Raw genomic sequence first — 24,068 nt, forward strand, 5'->3', positions numbered from 1 at the left:
GGTATGGAAACCAGAAGTGGATGGAATGAACCTGAGGGGACGACCAAGGATGTGATGGATGGATGGGTGTAAGGTGCTTTGAGCAAGAGAGGAATGTCTGTTGAGCAAGGAAGGGAGGAGGCAAGGATAGACTGTGTGGAGGATAGTTGTGAATAGATATTTAGATGAAGCCCAAAAAGATTTCTCCCTGTCTTTTCTATTTTCCGCATGAGGGGACGAGGAAAGAGGCTGTCATGAAAGTGAAGTGACTTTGTCGTAGATGTTGTTGTCGTCCTTCCCTAGACTGTCAGGCTGAACAATCCGGTCTTCCTGAGGAACGACACAGCTGGAATGGGTTTTTCCTAAAAATCCCTTATAAAATGTATATTGTGTTGTTGGCATGCATGATTGTATACAATGCAGTCTGTAATTAGTTGGTTCTTCCTTGTTTCCTCCTTTATATATTGGTACAATGTTGGCATTTTTCCAGTCTTTTGGTATTTTTCTTTCTTTGCATGAGGAACTTATTATGTTGTATATTTTGTCCATTAGTTCTTCTTTACATCCTTTTAGTATGAAATTTGCAATTCTGTCCCGGCCATGTGATTTCTTAATGTCAAGGTCCGTTAATTGATCCATTATTTCTTTTTGTGTTATTGTTATTTCCCTCATGGGGGAGATCACACTTCACTTCCTTCGTCCCAATGCTGTACTCACGTGTGTGCCCATTTGTAAGTGTGCATGTACACAAATGAACACAAAAGTACATGCATATGTGTGCTTGTGTGTTCAGGAATGTCCATGCACTGAGGTGTCCATGTGCATACACAAGCAATGAGTGTATATTTGCCTGTCTGCATATGTATGTACATTCACTGAGCACACTCTTGCCCAAATGGCAAACATATATAAATTTAGGAACGAATATGTGAATATATGTAGGAAAGAAAAAAGAAACTATGAAAAAGCTGTTATAGACAAATGCAAGGATAAACCTAAACTCTTTTACATACATATATCAAGGGCTTTTTCTGCAGAAAAAAAAAAAATCATTCCCACCCATTCCATCCCTAATACATTCCACTCCCCTCCACCCTCTACCCTCCCTCTTATCTTGGCACCTCCTGGATGATGGGTCATCCCTGTGTCTTGTCCCCTGCCCTGGGTCAGAGGCAGTGTTGCAAGTCACAGCAAGGCCGCTTCATTAAATTGGCGACCCCCCCTCTCCGTCACCCCATGCAGAAAAGCAGATGGGGAGAAATCCCTTTGGGCTGTGTCACATTTTGCTTACACATACTACCTCACACACACCCCATCCCCTCACCCATTCCACCTCATGCATCACAACATCATCCATATACAATCATTCTCCATTCACCCCTGTCTTCTGTCCTCTCCCGTCCTTCCTCAAAAGACATTCCCCTCTTCCCCAAAGCCCCCTTCACCCCATCCATCCATCTCATCCTAGGACGTCCTCTCATGTTCACTCCCTCCACATCTGCCTTCCATACCTTCTCAGACATCTCATCTCAAACATTCAAACTCCTTCTCTTCCTCTCTTATGTTCTCTGTTTCTGCCCCATACAGTGCTGTTGACACAATCGCTCCTTCATACGATCTCCTCTTAGCATCCATTCCCAATTGTCTATTTCTCATTATACTTTTTAATTCACCAAGGCATTTACTCACTTCTCTCAATCTATATTCTACCTCCACCTCCTCTCCTCCCTTTCCTGCCACATTTGCACCCAAGTATCTAAAACTATCCACTTCCTCCAGTTGCTCTCCCTTAATGCTCACTTCCAGTCTGTTCCCACTTTCACCCCTTGTACATCTCATCAAACTCTTTTACAGATATGTAAATGATAAATTAAAAGACAAACACAAAATAGTGAAACTGCGTGAAGGAGATAAAGAATACATAGATGACAAAGAAATGGCTGAAGTTATGATCAGATATTTCAGGTCTGTTTTTACAATTGAGAGCTCACAAATTTGGGAAGATGGACAATGAGAAAGATCCCCCAAAATGAAAGAAATAGAGGTAACACAGAAAGAAATAAGAGACCAAATAAAAAGAGACCAAAAAGAAAAAGGCATAGAAACCACTCCCACCCATTCCATCCCCTACATATTCCACTCCCCTCCACCCTCCTTCTCATCTTAGCACCTCCTGGATGACAGGTCATTCCTGCATCCTGTCCACTGCCCTGGGTCGGAAGCAGTGTCGCAAGACACAGCATATCCACAGCAAGGCCACTTCATTAATTCGGTGACCCCCCCCCTCTCCATCCCCTCATGCAGAAAAGGAGAAGACAGGGAGAAATCCCTTCGGGCTGCGTCAAATTATTCATACATACTTCCTCACCCCCCATCCCCAACCCACTCCCCCTCATGCATCACAGCATCATCTATACACAACCTTTCTCCATTCACCCCTATCTTCTGTCCTCTCCCGTCCTTCCTCAACAGACATTCATCTATTTTGTAATGCCATTTTTACCCCATCCATCCATCTCATCCTAGGATGCCCCCTCATATTCACTCCTTCCACCTCTACCTTCCACACTTCTTTTACTAATCTTTCTTCACTCATTCTTTCCATGTGTCCAAACCATCCTAATACTCTTTAATCAACCCTATCTCCCAATTCCCTTTCCACCCCTCTTCTCCTCCTCACCTCCTCATTCCTCACTCAATCCAGCCTAGTAACCCCTATCATACTTCTAACACATTTCATCTCAAACACATTCAAACTCCTTCTCTCTTCCTCTCTTATGTTCCATGTTTCTGCCCCATACAGTGCTGTTGGCACAATCACTCCTTCATATAACCTCCTCTTAGTATCCATTCCCAGATGTCTATTTCTCATTACACTTTTCAATTCACCAAGGCATTTACTTGCTTCTCTCAATCTACATTCCACCTTCACCTCCACTCCTCCCTTTCCTGCCACATTCACACCCAAATATCTAAAACTATCCACTTCCTCCAGTTGCTCTCCCTTAATGCTCACCTCCAGCCTGCTGTCACTCTCTCCCCTTGTACATCTCATCACCTTACTTTTGCTCACATTTATCTTCAGCTTCCTTCTTTCACACACCTTCTCAAACTTCACTAACTTCTTCAATCCCTCCTCTGATCCTGCTACAAGTGCAGTATTGTCAGCAAACAACAACTGGCTTATTTACCACTTTTCTCCATTTTCTTTAACCATCTCCATCGACCTACCCACTACCCTTGCATTCACCTCTCGCACTACCCCATCCATGTACTATAGATTGAACAGCCAGGGCGACATAACACATCCCTGACGAAGTCCCACCTTTACCTCAAACCATTCACTGTCTCCATTTCTAATCCTATCACAAGCTCTACTACCCTCGTAAAAACTCCTGACTGCTCTTAACAACTTTCCTCCTATCCCACATATCTGCAGTACCTCCCACAATGCCTTCCTGCCAACCCTGTCATAAGCCTTTTCCAGATCCATAAAAGCCCAAAAAACATCCTTACCTTTTCCTATAGTTTTCTCACATATTTGTCTTACCACAAAAATCTGATCTACACAACCTCTACCTGTCCTAAAACCACACTGTTCCTCACCAATTACTCCTTCTGTTCCTCTCCTAATCCTATCAATCAAGACCCTCTCAAAAGCCTTCCATTCTGAGGTACGTATGTACTTACTATTCTCACTCTCTCTCTCTCTCTAAGTATATAACTAATTTTCAATCATATGCTTCACATAAGGGTAATGAAATCCAACAATTACTTTCAGACAGCCTGTATAGGTATATTACAAAATCAGCCAGTTTTACCATGTAAAATAGGTGTCTTGAGTTAAGGGAGACTGCAATGGTTCACGTTAAACAAGCATTTCATAGTCCCACTCTTTTAATGTGTATTCGGTGTCTGAATTAATTTTCATCATAAGGTACAAAATCACAGTATGAACAATAGTCCCATCAACAATAATTCCTGATACATAATTCGTATGTAAATGTGATAGAGGGAGTGTTGATAACAAAAGTGATGGTGGACAACGAGGGGATGAGGGAAAAGTGTGACAGGGCATAGAGGCCGAGGTGGTGAGTGCGGGGAAGGAGGGTTATCTGGGGAATGGGGAGGGGCACCTACACAATTACACATTTGCCATTCTATACTGCCATTGCACAGCACCCTCTGCATTGAAGTAGTTCATGTACTGGGTACAGATATTGTTGCCAATAGTGGTAGATCCCAAACCACATCGTTGCAACTCCAACAACTGCGGTGCTCCGCGCCAGTCACCAGGAATTATTATTCCCCTACGAAAATCCTCTGAGTCCACAGCTCCCTGAGGTGTGTATTGGCTACCAAAATCCCATCTGAGGTAGTTATGCAGTGCTGTGCATGCAAGGACAACTTTTTCAATTTTCCCATAGGATAGACTAATTGGCAATAAAAACACCCTAAACCTATTAGTGAGAATGCCAAATGCATTCTCAACAGTGCGCCTAGCCCTGGAAAGTCTATAAGAAAAAATTCTTTCCTCTCATGTTTGGTTTTGGTGTGGAAAGGGTTTCATTATATGCCTCTGCAGTTGGAAAGCAGCATCGTCTGCCACAAATACATAAGGTAAGATTCTGTCACTCCTCGGAACATGTTTGTCCGTCGGTAGGCCTGCAGTGTTGTTTACAATACGATGGCAGAGATCATTGTTGTTCCACACTCCACCATCTGAAACTCTCCCATTTGCACCAATGTCTACATAGATAAATTCCAGACTAGCATCACATACTGCAAGTGAGACGATGCTGTGGGTACCCTTATAGTTGAAAAAATACGACCCGCTGTCTTGTGGAGGCCTTATCGATATATGTTTCCCGTCTATGGCTCCTAGACAGTTGGATGGAGGATTTATGGAGTTTTTGGCTCGAAGGCCAAGCGCCGGAGCCGGTAGGCCATTCAGCGCATATTTATCTTTTAGTTTAAAAAATAAAATAAAAATAAAGTTCAAGTAAAACAATTAAAACAATAGACATTCACGAACACACTTCAACAACACACACTCACAAGCATTCACACACAATTTTAAATTTCATAAAATAAATTTATGTCTTTTAAAAACTTTAAAATGTTCTTCACACAAGCTTCCTCCCCTAAAATTTCTTTAAAAGATAAATCTGTTAAGAAATTTGCCCTGTGCTTATTAGAGAATGCAGGGCACTGAACTAAAATGTGTCTTATTGTCAAAACTACTTGGCAAGTGGGACATTGGGGGGCCAGCCTTTCTGCCCCACTTGCCATTAAAATTTTATGTGTAATGTAGGAATGGCCAATTCTCAGTCTTGTCAAGACAATGCTTGACCTTCTGTCCAACAGGAGGACACTTCCAAGGGTTCACTAAGGGATGAATTTCTTTTAATTTATAACTGCCGTCCAGCCTTGTCCATTGCTCTTGCCACCTCTTCATTGTATAACAATGGATCACTTGTTTCAAGTCCGTATGTGGGACTTTTCGGTCTGCTATATGGGTGAGCCTAGTGGCGGCTTTGGCTGCAGCATCGGCCTTTTCATTTCCAGTGACACCCACATGGGACGGCACCCAGCAAAAGTTTACTTTTATCTTCTTTCTGTTGTTTATGAGAATCAGCCATTCCTGTATTTCTTGCACTAAAAAATTATGAGGCAACAAATTATTTACAGAGGATAGAACGCTCATGGAATCCGTAAAAATAACAACGTTCCTACCACTCGGAACAGAATTAAAAACAAACATCAGGGTGTTGCTGACTGCCAGCAGTTCAGCAGTAAAAACAGAGCTAAAATCAGTCAACTTTCTCTTTAAAACTGTGCTATCAGTTACAACAGCACAACCAACACCGTCTTGGGATTTTGATCCATCTGTATATATAAAAATTGCATCAGCATGTACTGATAAATGTTCTAAAAATTCATTTTTTAGCTCTACAGCAGTTCTGTTTTTCTTCTTTTTAAGAGGACATATTTCAATGGGGCATCGGTTCCAAGGAGGGAATTTGGGAGGCGTGATCTCAGCAATTGTGTTAGGAACAAGTCCTACCTTCCCTGTCCCAACTTCACATCTCACTTCTAAAGGTTTCGGCAGAGTACTTTTCCTTGGAGCTCTGTCTACCGGCTGCTTTACAAATTTGAAATTTGGATTCTGTTTGGATGTCAAGACACGAGATATATATCTAAGGCTTAATTCCTCCCTGCGAATATACAGGGGAGGAATTCCTGCGTCCACATACAAGCTATCCACTGGAGATGTTCTATAGGCTCCTGAACAGATCCGTAAAGCCATATTGTGGACTATATCAAGCTTCTTCAGTGAACTTTTACATGCCAATCCATAAATTTGACATCCGTAATCCATTTTGCCAAGGCACAATGTTTGGTAAAGCCTTATTAAAGTAACACGATCTGCTCCCCAGTTGAAACTAGACACTACTTTTAGTATATTAAGTCGCTGTTTGACAGTGTATACAACCTCGTTTATGTGATTTGTGAATGTCAACCTTTATCCAATACCAGACCCAAGTATTTTACTTCATCTTCATACGGTAATATGACACCCTCTAAGAATAGTGTTGGTATTTCTTCCTTGCGTCTTAGTCTGGAAAACCTTATGGCTTTGGTTTTTTCAGCAGAGAATCTGAAGCCCCTGCAATTAGCCCATGCTGTTGCTAAGTTAATAACCTCTTGAATCTTTTGGCCCGTTTCTAATGTTGTCGATTTGCTGCACACAATAGCGAAGTCATCAGCATAAGCCAATCCATGAACTCCTGTGGGAACTTGTTCTAATAAACTATTAATGGCTATGCTGAACAGTGTAGGACTCAGAACACTTCCTTGGGGAATCCCTTCCTCTTGAAGGTATGCACAAGAGAAAGAAGAGCCCACTCGGACTTTTAGATAACGGTCAGATAAGAAGTCCTTTAAACAATTGAACATATTACCCCCGATACCCCACTCTGCAACTTGCTTCAGAATGCCTCCCCGCCAGGTAGTATCGTAAGCATTTTTCAGGTCAAAAAACACACCAATGCTCGAGTTCTCAATTGCAAAGGCATTCTCAATCTCACGAGTGATAAAAAGTAAGGGGTCCAGAGTGCACTTATTTCTTCTAAATCCAAACTGTCTGTTAGATAGCAGATTTTTAGATTCCAAAAACCAAATTAAACGCGTATTAACCATTCTTTCATAGATCTTACAAATGCAGCTTGTGAGAGCAATAGGTCTGTAACTTTGTGGGTCATGAGGGTCTTTTCTTGCCTTTAAGATTCCTATGATGATTGAAGTCTTCCAAGATTTAGGAGAAGATCCAGAAGACCAAAATTTGTTCAGCACATTTAAAAGGAATTTCTTCGACGATATGGATAAGTGTCCAACCATGGAATAAAGAATGTTATCCTCTCCAGGAGAGGTTGGGGAGGATAGAGATAAAGCATGATCTATTTCATCCAAGGTGAAGAGAAGATTATATGCCTCCGAGTTCGTATTGGTAGGAGGAATAATCGTGGTCTTGGCTCTAATTCTTCTTATCTGAATAATGTAGTGGGTTTGAAATATCAGCATAATGTCTTCCAAAAGCCTCTGCTACTTTTCTTGTATCTGATATAAAACAGTCATTTATCTTCAGAATGGGTAAGGGAGATGGAGTAAACTTTCCTTGTAATTTTCGAATCCTATTCCATACTAAGGTAGGGGAAGAGTCATATTTCGATTCGCTAATATATTTAATGAAGGATTCCCTCCTTGCTTTCTTGAAGATTTTCTTCTGCTTTGCTCGAGCTCTTCTGTATGTTATCTTATTGACTAAACAAGGGTATCTCCGATATCTCTTATAACAAGTTCTTGTAATCTTTCTGCTTATAGCACATTCATCGCTCCACCAGGGGACTACTGGGCGTTGAGGTTTACCAGCTGTCCTAGGAATGGAAGAGAAACCACCAGAGAGTATCATGTCTACCAGGTAGTCATATGCATCACAGTTACTACCAAAATCACTAGTCTTATAATTAATCTCTGTGGATCTCCTAAATAATTCCCAATTAGCCTCTCCTGTCTTCCATTTAGGTAAGCAAGAGGAGGGAGTGTTCTTTAAATATCTAATATGGATAGGCCAGTGGTCGCTACCATGTAATTCTTCATCTACTGACCAACTGTAATCTAATCTTAAGGATGATGAATAAATAGTTAGGTCTATAGCAGAACTTGAGTTGTGAAAGACATCAAACCTAGTTTTGGAACAGTCATTCATCAAAATGACATCGTTATTATCAATAAATTCTTCAATTATATTGCCCCAGGGGTCACACCTTGATTCACTCCATAGAGGATGCTTGGCGTTAAAGTCACCCATTAGAATAAAAGGCTCAGGGAGCTGGTCAACCAAAGATTGTAGGTCATTTAACTCAAACTGACGGGGGTGCTTATATATGTCTACGAGTCGATGTTCCAGTTCAGGTTCCAAATATAAAGAACATAAAGTGATCCATTTAGTGGTAAAGATTTGTACTGCACAAGCCTGCAACACTGAATGTAGCTGGACACTTCTGTGGTTTACACATTTCTTAACAATGATACCAGTACCTCCATGGGCACGGCCCCCAATCATAGGAGGAGATCTGTAAAATTTATAATTAAGTCCAACATTAGGGGATAAATTGCTAAGCATAGTTTCTTGCAGACAAAAAACAGACACATCATGTTCTTTAAAGAGAATCCCAACCTGCTCTCGATGAGAATTAAAACCTTGCATATTCCATTGAATTATGGACATTATACTGTTTTCTTTTTCTTTTTTGGGTCTACTGGTCTGGTAAGAGAAGTCTGGGAGAGAGAGGGTTTACAAGGTGGGTTCTTTTCTAATTTCTTTGCTTTCGCGGGTGGCATCCTCCTCTCTGACGATGGTCCGACCGACAATGTAGAGTCTGGGTTATTAGTTTCTTTCTTAGATTGCTTATCGCGATTTGGGGAAGGGAATGGAGATGAGGGTGAACTGTGGAGTCTTTTACTGCGCACAGCTTCAGACTCCATTGCTTCACTTCTGTGTGCCTCAACCGAGTGAGGCACAACAGTCCGTGATCCCTTTATTGGGGAGCCCCTCGAGTTTGGAAGTTTGACTGATTGAGAGGAGGCTTTATTAGGGGAACCCTGTGGGGTCCCAGCAATGAGAACTTTAGGTGCCCCTCTAGATGGGGCAGGAGGTATTCCCTCAACTGGGGATGGGAGAACCTCCGCAGAGTAGGGTTGACGAGTACTACAATTTCCAACTTGTGGGGAAGACCGATTTGGTCTAGTAGTGACTCTTTCACACTGAGGCTTGGGTTCAGCATTTCCTTGATCCTCATTGCTTCTGTGCACCTCAACCGAGTGAGGCACACTAGTCAGCAATCCCTCTACTGGGGAATCCCCCAAGTCTGGAAGAGAGATTGCCTGAGAGGAGGCTTCATTAGAAGAAGCCTGTGAGGTTTCTACAATAGAAACCTTAGGTGCCCCTCAGATGGGGCATGGGACACCCCTTCAACAAGGGGTGAGGAAACCTCTGCACAGGAGGCTTCAGAAGTACTAGAAATTCCTCCTTGAGAAGAAGAAAGACCATTAGGTTTCATAGTTACACTTTTACAGTGAGGCTTGGGTTCAGTGTTAACAAAACCATTCATATTGGCATTTTTATTTCCATTGCCTTCTATTGTAGGCTGATCCACTTTACTATTTGTTTTAACAACATTACTGTATCTTTTGGAATTACTTAATAGTCTTTTAGCATATCCTATGCTTATATGTACTGCATGAGCTTTTAGTAGTATTTCCTGTTCCTTCTTATAAATTATACAGTTCTTATTTCTGGCATCATGCTCTTCTTTACAATTTATACAAACTGTTGGGCAGGAACAATCCCCATGTTCAGGCTAAGCACATATCAAACACATTTTGTCCCTTGCACATCTGCGGGAAGGATCCCAGTAAACATGGTTAAAATGGGCCATTTCTAGTTTCCTTGCGGCATGTTAAGGCAGTTCGGGTTCTGTTTTGCCTTAAGCTAACCGTAACGGGGCCAGTTAAATGCTGCCATTTTATAACCGACTTTAAATTGTACCGTTATCATACCGGAATGCTACCGTTTAATCATAACGTACAAATGGGCCAGTTCTGGCCCGGTTAAGATAGATTGCAGTGTTTATAACGTTACATCTCGCACCATTCCATCTACGGAGATAACGTCCGAGCCTTTGAAGCATGCTCCAAAGAGTTCCGATCTCACATTTTGAATCCAAAGAAACTACAAGAGCGGAGTGTTTTTTCACTGGCTGATATATTTTTCATTTTGCTGTGTCGATTCCACTTTTTATTACCAGGTAACAAAGCAATGACATAACGTATACATTATAGCCTAGTGATTACACTTCAGTGGCAGCAGTTTGTTTGGTAATGATTTTATAGCGGGTCTGTTGCATTAAATTTCCTTGGGTGAGCGATAATGTGTAAGTCTGGCACTTTATCAGTTTATCAGACACTGGGCCTATAACGTTGTAAGCTATCAACGCCAGCTTAAGTAAATTTTATTTTAATTCCTGAATTTTGAAATTAGGTTAAGCAATATTATCATGTATAGGCCTAACAGTTATTAAAAACTAAAAAAAAAAAACAATTCTACACCTACACTAGAATAATTCTATTACTAATATTACTAAACTAGTAGGCCTATAGTCAAAACATCTCAACCACAGCCTTTTTTATATCAGTTGTGGGCTCTATTTGATACTACTTGTTACTGTTACTAATACTAGTGAGTTGTGTTGGGTAAGGCTAGAGCTCTACTTATAAATTTTTTGTTTGGTATAATCACTGAAGCATATCTGAGTTATTTGTTTATTGTGCTGTATAGAGCTGTATAAAATAATTCAAGTATTAAACAATTTAGTATTCAATATTTTTAAAAATTAGCAATGTCAATTTGGACAAAACGTCAAAAAATAAAAAATTATGTAAATCATCATTTAGAAAATATTATGAAGAAGTCTTCAGAAAATGTGGATATTGTTGATTCTAGTCATAACCAAAATGTTAACATTGTGAAAGTAGCACATAGTTTGCCATCTAGTTCTACTTATGTACAAAATACAGTTAGATATAAAGATAGTAATGAGGTACATCAAACTTCACAAGAGTCTTATAAAGAAATGGTTGGCTTTGAAATTGAGGAAGACAATACTATCCTGCATGATAGTGATTGTCATAATAATTATGATTCTTCTGACTATGATTATGTATCATCCGATAATGATGGAAATGGTGACTCACAGACTTTTCAAAATGAGTTGATGGATTTATTGTTTAATGTAACTCATATTGCACTAAAAGAACTACTTAAAATTTTGAGTCTAGTACTACCATACCTCCCTAAAGATCCAAGAACACTAATTAAAATAGGGAAGATTGATAAAATTGTGCAAATATATGGTGGTGAGTATTATCATTTTGGTGTTGCTATTGGTATATTAAATCAGCTGACATACCGTAGTTATTTACTGGAGCAAGTCGAACTAAAGTTACAAATAAACATTGATGGTCTACCACTGTTTAAAAGTGCCAAAACTCAGTTTTGGCCTATTCTGGGGTTAATTCCAGGAACAGCAAAATCACAAACTTTTGCTATTGGTATATTTTGTGGTGATTCAAAGCCAGGTAGTGTTGAAGAATTTCTTTCTTATTTCATTGATGAAATGATAGAGTTAAAGGTAAATGGAATAAAATATGAAGATAAGACCTATCAGGTAGTTATAAAGGCTTTTGTTTGTGATGCTCCAGCACGATCCTTTATCAAATGTATTAAAGGGCAATACCCCGTCTGGGGTATTGGCTGCTTGTTATTGTGGCAAAATAGCATGCAGTTGATACTTTAGTGTCTATATGGGGTGCCCCTATGGACCAGAGCCACACATCATTTTGTCTATGATAGAAGAAATTCTGTTCATAGAGAAATGATGACACTTTTATACTACGACTGTCCCTCCGTTATGCTGTCCCCCAACCCCTTGTTGCTGTCCTGTACCATTTCTCTGAGTATTCTCTTTCTGTGATGGGGGAATTCCCTGTGGTGGGGGAAAAGAATGCTGCCACCAAGTATCCCACTTGGATCGTAAGAGGCGAGAAGAAAGGGACGGGGAGAGGGACTAGGCATCCTTCTCCTTGTAGTCCCACGGGGCATATAACCTAAAAAGAAAAGTGAAGGCATAAGGGGTGCTGGAGGGCCTCGGGCCAGCATCCTAAGGTTTGGGTCTTTTAATGTGCGTGGATGTGGTACAGATGAGAGTAAAAGGGAAGAGATAGGTAGTATGTTTGTGAGAAGAAAGATGGATGTGTTGGCTTTGAGTGAGACTAAGTTGAAAGGGAAGGGTGAGTGTAAGTTTGGGAGTGTAAGTGGGAGGTTATCAGGAGTGAAGAGAGGGTGAGGGAGGGAAGGGGTGGCTATTCTAGTAAGTGAGGAGATAGGTAAACAGGTAGTGGAGTGGAAGGAGGTTTCCTCAAGGATAATGTGGATGAAGGTGAAACTGGGAAAGGAGATGTGGGTCTTTGTAAGTGCATATGGGCCGGGCAGTGAGAAGAGCGTGGAAGAAAGGGAGGCCTTTTGGATAGATTTAAATGAGTGCATAGAGGGTTTAGGAAGAAATGTCAATGTAATAGTACTGGGAGACCTTAATGCTAGGGTGGGAAATGGTCCAATCGATGGAGTGGTTGGGAAGTGTGGAGTTCCAGGAAAGAATCGTAGTGGAGAGTTGATGGTGGAAATGTGTCTAGAGAGTTGATGATAGCAAATACAGTGTTTCGGAACAAAGTCAAGCATAAGTACACATGGGAGAGGGTGGTGGAGGGAAGGGTGGTAGATAGAACGCTAATGGATTATGTAGTGGTAAATAGGATTATGATAGGAAGAGTTAAGGATGTACATGTGCTAAGGGTAGAGGGTGGGGGAATATCAGATCATTTTTTGGAAGGTAAGCTGAGATTGGAGGATAGATGGAGAAAGAGGAAAGGGACAAAAGGTAGGGAGGTTCTTAGAGTGAACTCCTTGAATGAAAAGGAAAAGGAGAAGGAGTACGAAAAGAAGCTGAAGGAGGAGTGGGAGGGAGTAAAGGATGGAGCAGAGATGGGTGTGGAGGAGGAATGGGGATGGTTCAAGGAGGGAGTCTTAAAGTGTGCAAGGATGGTGTGTGGAACAAGAAGGACAGGGGGAAATAGAAGAAAGGGTAGTGAATGGTGCGATGAGGAAACGAAGAAGGTTGTAGAAGAGAAGAAGCGAGCATTCACAGATTGGTTACAAAAGAGGACGGGGGAGTCATATGAGACGTACAAAGAAAAGAAAAGAGAAGTAAAGCAAAAGGTAAAGGAGGCAAAGAGGAGAGCAGATGTGAAATGGGGAAGGAGTATGACAGAAAATTTTGAAAGTAATAAAAAGATGTTTTGGAAAGAAATTAAGAAAGGAAGAGGAGGCGAATCAAGTAGGGAAGAAAAGGTAAAAGGTACAGATGGAGAGATGATAATGGAAGAGATGGCAGTAAGGGGAAGATGGGCTGAATATTTTAGGGAGTTGCTAAATGTGAAGGAGGATAGGGAAGGAAAGATAGCTGCAGTGGGAAATGCGAAGAAAATGAGAGTGATGAGTGAGGAGAATGGAGGAGAAATAAGGAAGGATGAGGTGAAGGCAGTTGTAAAGATGATGAAAGCAGGTAAGGCACCTGGTCTGGATGGATGCCATGCAGAATGTCTGAAAAAGGGAGGTTCAGTGATGGTGGACTGGTTGGTGAGGTTATTTAATGTTTGCTGGAGAGGGGGTAGAGTGCCGGAGGACTGGAGAAGTGCCTGTATAGTTCCTCTTTTCAAGGGAAAAGGGGACAAGTGTGAATGTAGTAGTTTCAGAGGGATTAGCCTGTTAAGTGTAGTAGGGAAGGCTTATGGGAGGATCTTAATTGAGAGGATTAGGAGAGGAACAGAAGGAGTAATTGATGAGGAACAGTGTGGATTTAGGACAGGTAGAGGTTGTGTAGATCAGATCTTTGTGGTAAGACAGATATGTGAGAAAGCTATAGGAAAGGGGAAGGATGTTTTTTGGGCTTTTATGGATCTGGAAAAGGCTTATGATAGGGTAGACAGAAAGGCACTGTGGGAGGTTATGCAGATTTATGGGATAGGAGGAAAGCTTCTGGGAGCTGTCAAGAGTTTTTATGAGAGTAGTAGAGCTTGTGTCAGGATTAGAAATAGAGAGAGTGAGTGGTTTGAAGTAAAGGTGGGACTTCGTCAAGGATGCGTTATGTCGCCCTGGCTGTTCAACTTATACATGGATGGGGTGGTGCGAGAGGTGAATGCTAGGGTAGTGGGTCAGGGATTGGAGATGGTTAAAGAAAATGGAGAAAAGTGGGAGGTGAGCCAGCTGTTGTTTGCAGACGACACTGCGCTTGTGGCAGGGTCAGAGGAGGGATTGAGGAAGCTGGTGGCAGAGTTTGGGAGAGTATGTGATAGAAGAAAGCTAAAGATAAATGTGGGTAAAAGTAAGGTGATGAGATGTACAAGGGGTGAAAGTGGCAGTAGACTGGAAGTGAACATTAAGGGAGAGCGACTGGAGGAAGTGGATAGTTTTAGATACTTGGGTGCAAGTGTAGCAGGAAAAGGTGGAGTGAAGGTGGAGGTAGAATGTAGATTGAAAGAAGCGAGTAAATGCCTTGGTGGATTAAAGAGTGTAATGAGGAATAGACATTTGGGAATGGATGCGAAGAGGAGACTGTATGAAGGAGTGATTGTGCCAACAGCACTGTATGGGGCAGAAACGTGGAACATAAGAGAAGAAGAGAGAAGGAGTTTGAATGTGTTTGAGATGAGGTGTCTGAGAAGTATGGTGGGGGTTACTAGGCTAGAGTGAGAAATGAGGAGGTGAGGAGGAGAACAGGGGTGAAAAAGGATTTGGGAGATAGGGTTGATGAAAGAATATTAAGATGGTTTGGACACATGGAAAGAATGAGTGAAGAAAGACTAGTAAAAGAGGTATGGTAGGCAGATGTGGAGGGAGTGAACATGAGGGGATGTCCTAGGATGAGGTGGATGGATGGGGTGAAGGGGGCTTTGGGGAAGAGGGGAATGTCTGTTGAGGAAGGAAGGGAGAGGACAGAAGACAGAGGTGAGTGGAGAATGGTTGTATATGGATGATGTTGTGATTGCATGAGGAGGAATGGGCAGGGGGGGTGGGGTAGTATGTGCGAGTAAATTTTGACGCAGCCCGAAGGGATTTCTCCCCGTCCTCTCCTTATATGCAAGGGGGGACGGAGAGGGGGGGTCGCCGATTAAATGAAGCGGCCTTGCTGTGGATGTGCTGTGTCTTGCGACACTGCTTCTGACCCAGGGCGGTGGGCAGGGTGCAGGGATGACCCGTCATCCAGGAGGTGCTCAGATGAGAGGGAGGGTGGGAGGGGTGTGGAGTGTATTTAGGGATGAAATGGGTGGGAGTTTTTATGCCTTTCCCTTTTTGGCTACCTCCCTTGGAAGGGGGAAAAAGCCTTGGTATATGTATGTATGTATTAAAGGGCACACTGGCTATGCTGGATGTGAAAAGTGTGACCAGTCTGGTGTTTTTGAGAAGAAAATAACATTTCCTGATACTAATGCACAGTTGCGCACTGACATAGCATTTGATGAAATGCATGATAGAGACCACCACAAAGGAGAATCCCCTCTTAAAAGATTAGGTGTTGGTCTTGTGTCTCAAGTGCCTTTGGATTACATGCACCTTGTGTGTTTAGGAGTAATGAAGAAGCTGATTTGGCTTTGGTTGAAAGGACCACTGACTGTAAGAATAGGGAGACAAGTTAAAGATAGTATATCTGAAAGACTTCAAAGTTTAAGACAATTTATCCCTCGAGAATTTTCAAGAAAACCTCGTGGCTTAGATTATATTGATCGATGAAAAGCTACTGAATATAGATTGTTTCTGTTATATACAGGCTTGGTTTCATTAATTGACAGACTTCCTCTAGAAATATATCATGATTTCATGCTTCTATCTGCTGCTGTTCATATTTTAGCCAATCCCAAGCTAGCTTCAACTCATTGTGATTATGCACAGCAGCTTCTATTGTCATTTATTCAGCATTTCATGAGATTGTATGGTTCAGAGTTTGTGACCTATAATGTACATTCTCTAATGCATCTTCCTGATGATGTAAAGTTGCATGGACCTCTAGATTCATTTTCATCCTTCCCTTTCGAGAATTTTCTTGGAGCTTTGAAGAGAATGTTAAGAAAACCTAGTGGTGCATTACCCCAAATAATTAGGAGATTAACAGAAATTTCAAATATAATGCAGCCTCAGGTTGCTGCACATTTTCATCCTAAAGGCCAACATTATGAAGGACCTGTCCCAGCTCAGTATCTACTTTCAAAATAAACAGTATACTGAATTTCATAATGGGAAATTTGTCATAAGTAGAAAAACAGGCAACAACTGTTTTCAAATTCAAGGCACAGTATGTTTGGTTCAAAATATTTTTAGCCAAAATGATGAAATTTTTGTAGTGTATAAACGTTTCATGACTCAAGGTTTATTATTTGATTATCCAGTAGAATCTTCAAAATTGAATATTCATGCTGTTTCTAATTTACAGTGAATTGTTAGTAGCAAATGTTAAAGTCATATCAGGCAAGTATGTCTTACTGCCCAATTGTGCCAACTTTGCTGCAATTCCTCTAATACATTCATTTTAGCTGTCATCTTTATCTTTTATGTAAAATTACATTAGAACATTTACCTAGTTGTATTTTGCGGGAAGGGGAGCTATGCTCGTGATGTCCCGCCTTTGTATCTCGCAGTGTCTAGTTTGTTTTTAAACTCATGAATGGTTTTTACGCATACTATTTCATTGTCCAGTTTGTTCCAAGTGTCCAAAACTCTATGAGGAAAACTGTTTTTCTTCAGTTCTCTTCTATAGCTATGTTTTTTTATTTTCTTTCCATGTCCTCTTGTGTTTCTTTTGTCCCAGTTAAGTAAGTTCTCTCTATCGAGTACCTCTGTGCCTCTCATGATTCTGTAGATGGTCAATAGGTCACCTCTCTCTCTTCTTTGCTCCAGTGTCGGTAACTCCAGTTTAGCCAATCTCTCCTCATATGATAGGTTTGCAAGTGCAGGTGCCATTTTTGTAGCTGCTCTTTGGATTCTTTCTATTTTCTTTATATTCTTTTTGGTACTGGGGGACCACAATGTCGCCGCATACTCTAATCTAGGCCTTATCAATGTAACCAATATTTTTTTTATCATGTCTTTGTCCAAGTATGTAAACGCCACTTTTATTGATCTTAGCAAGTTGTAAGTCTCCCCGACAATTTTGTTAATCTGTATGTCATAGGACAAGTCGTTCATGATAATTACTCCCAAATCTTTTTCGGATCCTACTTTCTTTACTTCTTTGGTTCCAATTATATATTTTCCTGATATTCTGTTTTTGCTTTTTCCAAACTCCATTATGCTACACTTCTTAGTATTAAAGTCCACTTCCCATTTCTGACTCCAGTTCCATACCCTATTTAGGTCTTCTTGCAGTGCTTCACAGTCCTCATCAGTTTCTATTTTCCTTAGCAGTTTGGCGTCATCGGCAAAGAAGCTCATGTAGCAGTTCACGTCCTCGTCCATGTCATTCATATAGATAGCAAACATTATTGGTGCCAGTACAGATCCTTGCGGTACTCCACTGATCACCTCTTTCCAATCTGAATATTTTTCTCTGAAAATTACTCTCATCTTTCTACCAGTCAGAAAGTCCTCTATCCATTTTAGTAGGTTTCCTTGTATTCCTCCTATGTGTTCCAGTTTTTTTAGTAGTTTTCTGTGTGGTACTTTGTCAAAGGCTTTTTGCAAGTCTAGGAATGCACAATCAGCCCATCCATTTCTTTCTTGCACTATGTCTATTAGTCTTGAGTAAAAGCATATTAAGTTTGTGGAGAATGATCTTCCTTGTCTGAATCCGAATTGTCTTGGGTTTAATATGTCATTGTCTTCCAGATGTTTTACCCATCTATTCTTGATTATTTTCTCACAAATTTTGGCTATGGTGCTTGTTAGTGATACTGGCCTATAGTTGGTGGGTTCTTCTTTGTTTCCTCCTTTGTATATTGGTACAATGTTAGCGTTTTTCCAGTCCTCGGGTATCTTTCCTTCTTTGAGTGAGCTGTTTATTAAGATGTGTATTTTGTCTGTTAGTTCTTCTTTGCACTCCTTTAGAATCCAATTTGCAATACCATCCGGGCCATGTGATTTTCTGACATCCAGCCTTGATAGATGTTCTGATATTTCCTTTAGTGATGCTGTAAACTCATTCATGAGGGGAGATTTCTTGTTTTTATCTATGTCACAATTTGGTATTTTCTCTCTGGTGAAAACAGATTTAAAGTGATTGTTCATGACTTCGGCCATCTCTAAATCTTCTGTGTATTCTATGTTGCCTTGGCATAGTTTCACCATTTCCTGTTTGTTTTTAAGTTTACCATTCACATACCGATAGAATAGTTTGGGTTGCTCTTTGCATTTGTCTATAATATCCTTCTCATGGTTCCTTTTTTCCTCTCTTCTCACATTAACATACTCATTTCTACAGTTAACATAAATTTGCCATTTGCTTTGTTTTTTGTCTTTTCTGAAATTGGGATTTTGTCTTAATTTATATATTCTTTGTTTCATGAGATAGTATTATTCTATTAAGATTTATATGAATATATATGGTGTTATACCATTTGGCTGAATCATTTTACCAAAGGTTGGGATAATGCATATCAGGTATTACTAAAAATTATAAAATAGTCATGTTTTGAGAATGTCTGAAACCCACTTTTCGACCTACCAGTGAACTGTAACTGTCAAATGCCAATATAATACTATGGATTAATATAGTATTTTTTGCCCTATTACCCCTCAAGCCTGTATTTACCTTATATTTAGCTTGAGCCCAAACAATTAATCTACATCATTCTATATATTTTGAGAATATAGTAATAATTAAAGGTATTAAACTGTGTTTAGAAAGACAAAAATATATGTACTATTAGTGGGTATTTTAACTTTAAATGGAAGTGTTCAGTGCAAATGCAGTAGAAAATATCCAAATGTTAGATACACAGTTTTACCAGTAATGTTTATTGTTAAAAGTAAAAGTAAGTTTTCACTCGGTGATGCCTAGAAACATTATCATTTTAAAAATAGATAGGGTTGTTGTTTCAAATAAATGATTTCACGTAATACACAATTTAACCAAATGTCAATGCCTAAAACAAGGTTAAACTAAACTCTCTTGTAAAATATAAGCTATGAATATAATTATTTGTTTTCTGAACATGGTTAGAACTTATCTGCAGTCAGATATTTCTGTCATTATTGATTTTATGATACTATATCATATATTTTGATTTATTAATATACTATTTGCTGCCACTTGAAATTTTCTCTATGCTGTAAACAATACCTATGCCTAAGCTAATGTTAGCCTTTAATTGCCACAGAATGTATGTTATTGTCGCATTCACCAATAATAATACTGTTGAGATGGTCCCCAGTGGATGGATCCTGGGGCAGGATGAGACCTGGTGGCCAAAGAGTAAATCATTGACAGCAATTACAAAGATGATAAAAGATAGGGTGGTGCCAGACCACACATGGGAGAGGCATAAGATGCGTGTCATCTGTGCGGCAGGCATGTAATATCTGATCATTCTTGAAATGACATAATTAAATTTGTGACATATGGGCTGATTAACTCTTAATATATCCCCTCTCTGATTTTCCTTGGTACATTCAAGTTAAGTTTTTGTAATTGTAGTTGCTGTCGATTCTGTAATTGAGTATAAAACTTATTTTTAGACATTTTAAATGCTGAAGATATATCATATGTAAATTGATAAATAAATTCAGTCAGTTAAAATGATAAGAAATAATTGTTTCCCCCCATAATTATATCTCTTGATGAGACTTGAAGGTAAATATTCTTTGGTGGTAAATGACTTTTGTTAGAATACATTCATTTGCAAAGATTTCATTTGATCTAATTCTAATAATAAAGTGTCCACTAAACTTTTGATTGTTTTTTTTTTTTTTACTTTACAGCTATTTTCCTTATTATATCACCCCTTTGAATTCAGTTCATTTGCTGATTTTTTCTTTTGTTCTTAAAACTGCTGATAGTAAGTTACAAAGAATCTGTGTTCATTTTTTGGGTTATGGTATCTTTTAATTTGAAATATTCTCAGGTTTTGTAATTGATAAGGCAGTTAAAAAACATGTGCCTCTTTATCACATTGGCTTTGAACAATTTTGAAATAATTCCCTAGAATTCTCCTATAATCTTAAATTATTTTTCTCCAATAAAACTCATATGAGGTTTTTGGTATTTTTTGCCCTCCAGATACATATGAAGATGGAAGACGGAAAGCAAGGGAGGCTGAAGAGACAGATAACCCTGTCAGCCAAGGTGAAGAGGAGCTTGGACGAGGAGCAAGAAGGTATAAATTGGTTTCATGTACTTTTAGCTTATCAGGTATAGCTGGCAGATAGCTGCGATCTGCAACTCCAAGCAAAAATATGATTATTTACATAATAGAGTGAAGGAGAAGTGTGAGGGGAGATAAATTGACAAAACCATAACCAAAAAGAGATATTACAATCTATTATTTAATCAATGTGAATTACATAAAGAACTGAGATGGAGCAATAACTATATATAATAGGCAGATTTGATGTACAAAACAGGACATCCTCAAAAAGGGTAATAAATGAATGAAAAGTTTCTGTCCTGATTTATCTTGTGCCGGCTTTTCTGGATAATATACATATTATCAGAAATATTTTGGTTGAAACCCTTATATATTGTAAGTATATTATCCTAATTTTGCAGGATAATGAAGCTGTTATTTTTTTTATTTGTGAGTATAAATTAGTGGGAGGTGATTGGTGCTTTAATTGGTGATGGGTAACTTTTGTATTGCTTGTAAAATCCTTTGCTTATATCTGACCTTAAATAATTCCTTATATTTAGTAGTTGGTTATATTACTCCGTATACAAGAGATATATAATGGGATAATATTCGGATTTTATTGTTGTGTTCTTGTAGTAGGTAAGGTGTACTTAGTTACTGTGATTGTGGACCAAAATATTCAGTAGAATTACATTGATTTTAATTTGCTTTTCATAGGTATACATTTTTCATTTATTATTGACTTCATTCATTGTATGAATTTTAGAACTTGTGTGCCCATATTTTTGGTGCATACCCAGCTTCATTACTTATTTCAGATGTGATTTTCCTTATTGGATATTAATGTAGAAACGTTTTTTGTGTGTATTGTTTAGGAATGGTGAAAATCATGTTCTTTATTATAGGGGTGATTTGAATTTTTTGCAGGATTAGATCAAGATACCCTCCTAGTAGCGACGAGGAAGAGGACTATGTTCCAAAAGCAAAAAGAAAGTTGGCCAAAGCACCTGCAATCCAAAAGATGCCATCAGTTGTGTCAGTGAACATTGCGCAATTCGACACGTTTGACGATGCAGCGGGTGTGTCTGACATATTAATTGATACATCCAGCCTAGCTCCAACCAGTACCCCAATTAGAGTGTCAACAGCACCCGTTTCAACAGCACCCATTAGCTCAGGTATCATGTTCGACAATGCAGGGGGTGTGTCTGACATATTAATTCATACATCCAGCCTAGCTCCAACCAGTACCCCAATTAGAGCGTCAACAGCACCCGTTAACTCAGGTATCTGTTTATCTGTTAAACCTATTTCAGTCAATTTCTATCGAAAAAATAATATATTCAAAATTTCTTGCTTTGTTTTAAAAAATTATTCTTAGCACTAGTTCTGGTGGTAACTTTTACTGGTTTGAAGCTATGCCAGAGTTATTAACTTTTCCAAATAATATACATACATATACCAAGGCTTTTTCCCCCTTTAAGGGGGGGTAGCCAAAAAAGAACAAGGCATAAAATCATTCCCACCCTTTCCATCCCCACACCCGACTCCCCTCCACCCTCCCTCCCATCTTAGCCCTCCTGGATGATTATAGATGATAATATAGATTCTAATGGATGATAATATAGATTCTATGGATGATAATATAGATTCTACTTAATTTCAATTAAGGGCTGCTTATCATTTCTGTCATATGAATGATTGAATGTACTTCTCATTCTCAAAAGTTGTGAAATAATTTATTTTTATGCTAACCGGATGAGCTTAGTACAATGTTAATATTTTTTTTGTGTAAGATGCAAGATAATTTTAAAAATAAAAAGTTTATGGTATTCATTTTGCGTATTTTACCCTTTTTGCAGCGCAAGATGTAGAGTTTCTTACCATTTTAATGGAATTGAAACATGATCTGGAGGAGCTACATGCTGAGGTGAGAGCCTGCAGGGCAGAGCTGAAGAAGCTCAATAAAACAAGCGGAAAGGTTGATGACGCTAAGCTTCCAATGCAGTTGCCACTCACCCCCTTAGAGGAGTTTGTCGTATTCGAGGGCTGATTAAATGAAGATAAAAAACACCAAAAGATATTGGTAAGAAAGTTTTTTCAATGTGCGCTAGCTTTTCTGAAATTATCTAGATTAATATGCGACAAAAAAGGAGTACCACTCAGATGCATTTAATCGTTTGCCAATTACTTCTGTTAGAAAATTATGATGACTCTGTCCAAATATTGTATTTACCAACGTTTCTTATATTGTCTAGTGTCTGTAGAACGTACCTTATTTATTGTCATGTTTTACACGAGTACATACAATAGCATTTTAAGGATTGTTACTGGTAATTCTGACCCAACTACGATTGTGTCATTTTAGAGGGCACATTTTGTTGCTGCAGTTATTTTGTAGTAGGCGTCTCTTTGTTTTTAATTTATTATTGCTATTCGACTTTTAAATACTTTTTTTAGGCCCCATCCTGCTCCCTAACCCGGCTTCTTTTTCTAATAATTGTCTCTGCTTAAGTTTGTCATTCATAGTTCATTTCTGTGTAATACCTCTTCTACTTCAGTAGAACAAGCTCTGCTTGATTGGAGGCTTTGACCTACGGGACTGCGTCAGGAGGATGGGCTCTTCGCTACTAAGCCACCTGCTCCAGGTCAAATTCAACTGGATTGGAACGAAGGGCTGGAAGAGCAAGGATGATGCGGAGGCAAAACGGGGTTTTAAATCCACAACGCTGTCTACAGTCTGGATTGGTATGTTTTATCTTTGGTCTAAGAGAACTATTTTTTAATGAATATTGATATCGAAATACTGGTGATATGTATGGGGAATGAATAGCATCATTTTCGTTAATAATTTTTTATTCTTATTTACAGTTTGAGATTGTTGAAAGTGCATCAGATGCCCCTTGTTATATTAAACGAATAACCCGGGTATATGGGGGCCATTGGGGGGTTGTTTTTAATAATGTCAAGATTCTATATATCGACCCTATTTTGGTTTACTTGTTAGGGTGCTGAAATATGGTTTTGGGCACAATGATCACTAACGTAATTTATTGAAGTTATTAGCTATAGGTGTTTACACTGTCTATTTCACATGTTTCTGCATGATTGTTTTTTTTGTTATATCCCTTTTGTCTTACTTTAGTAGGCATTTAAATAAATAAACGTCGAATTGGATCTATTTCTAATACTATGCATTTCTTGTAAGCTTGTTAGCAAGCAGTACTTACTGAAACCTAATCTTAGTACAAAAAAATTATAATTCCCCGTAAACGTTTTGAACTTTTATGTAGATCGAAGTCTATTTCTTTTTCAGCTTTCTTCACTCGTTTTAAGGAAAAATACTAACTTAGAGGTTCTGAATGTCTTATCAATTCTATTTGTTGAACTGATTTTTAAATATCTATTAACATAGTTAATTCTTTCCACTTTTCAGGTGCTATCCTCCGTTTAACTTGCATTGAAGGTGCTGTGCAAGCCCATGTAGAGCGGGAAATCATGATTTATCTGAGAAATGCCTCAGACAGATGTGGAGGCAGAAAAAGGAGGAAGCAGGACTCTGCTACATCCGTTTG

At 39.2% G+C, this 24,068-nt stretch overlaps 1 protein-coding gene across 3 annotated transcripts; it reads left to right on the forward strand.

Moving 5' to 3' along the window:
- Positions 1-20,175: 20,175 nt before the first annotated feature.
- On the forward strand, positions 20,176-24,068 carry LOC143022809 (uncharacterized). 3 transcript variants are annotated; one of them, XM_076181185.1, is made up of 5 exons: positions 20,176-20,520; positions 21,421-21,779; positions 22,356-22,579; positions 23,058-23,241; positions 23,930-24,068. In XM_076181185.1, the coding sequence occupies exons 2-3, from the start codon at positions 21,515-21,517 to the stop codon at positions 22,544-22,546; spliced, it is 456 nt and encodes a 151-aa protein (XP_076037300.1). In that variant the 5' UTR covers positions 20,176-20,520; positions 21,421-21,514; the 3' UTR covers positions 22,547-22,579; positions 23,058-23,241; positions 23,930-24,068. The 3 variants fall into 3 exon arrangements, with proteins under 3 accessions (XP_076037300.1, XP_076037299.1, XP_076037301.1); XM_076181184.1 differs by having other exon boundaries at positions 20,177-20,520; positions 23,055-23,241; XM_076181186.1 differs by having other exon boundaries at positions 20,183-20,520; positions 21,421-21,671; positions 23,055-23,241.

The sequence above is a fragment of the Oratosquilla oratoria genome, unplaced genomic scaffold (assembly GCF_046742065.1).
Source record: "Oratosquilla oratoria isolate Oo_2021 unplaced genomic scaffold, ASM4674206v1 SCAFFOLD185, whole genome shotgun sequence".
In the NCBI taxonomy this organism is placed as follows: Eukaryota; Metazoa; Arthropoda; class Malacostraca; order Stomatopoda; family Squillidae; genus Oratosquilla; species Oratosquilla oratoria.

What these genes read in the sequence shown, in the direction of transcription:
- LOC143022809 (XM_076181185.1), top strand. Translation starts at nt 21,515, where the DNA reads ATGCCATCAGTTGTGTCAGTGAACATTGCGCAATTCGACACGTTTGAC. An exon ending in AACAGCACCCGTTAACTCAG is followed by an intron (nt 21,780 to 22,355) that starts GTATCTGTTTAT and finishes CCCTTTTTGCAG; the next exon opens with CGCAAGATGTAGAGTTTCTT.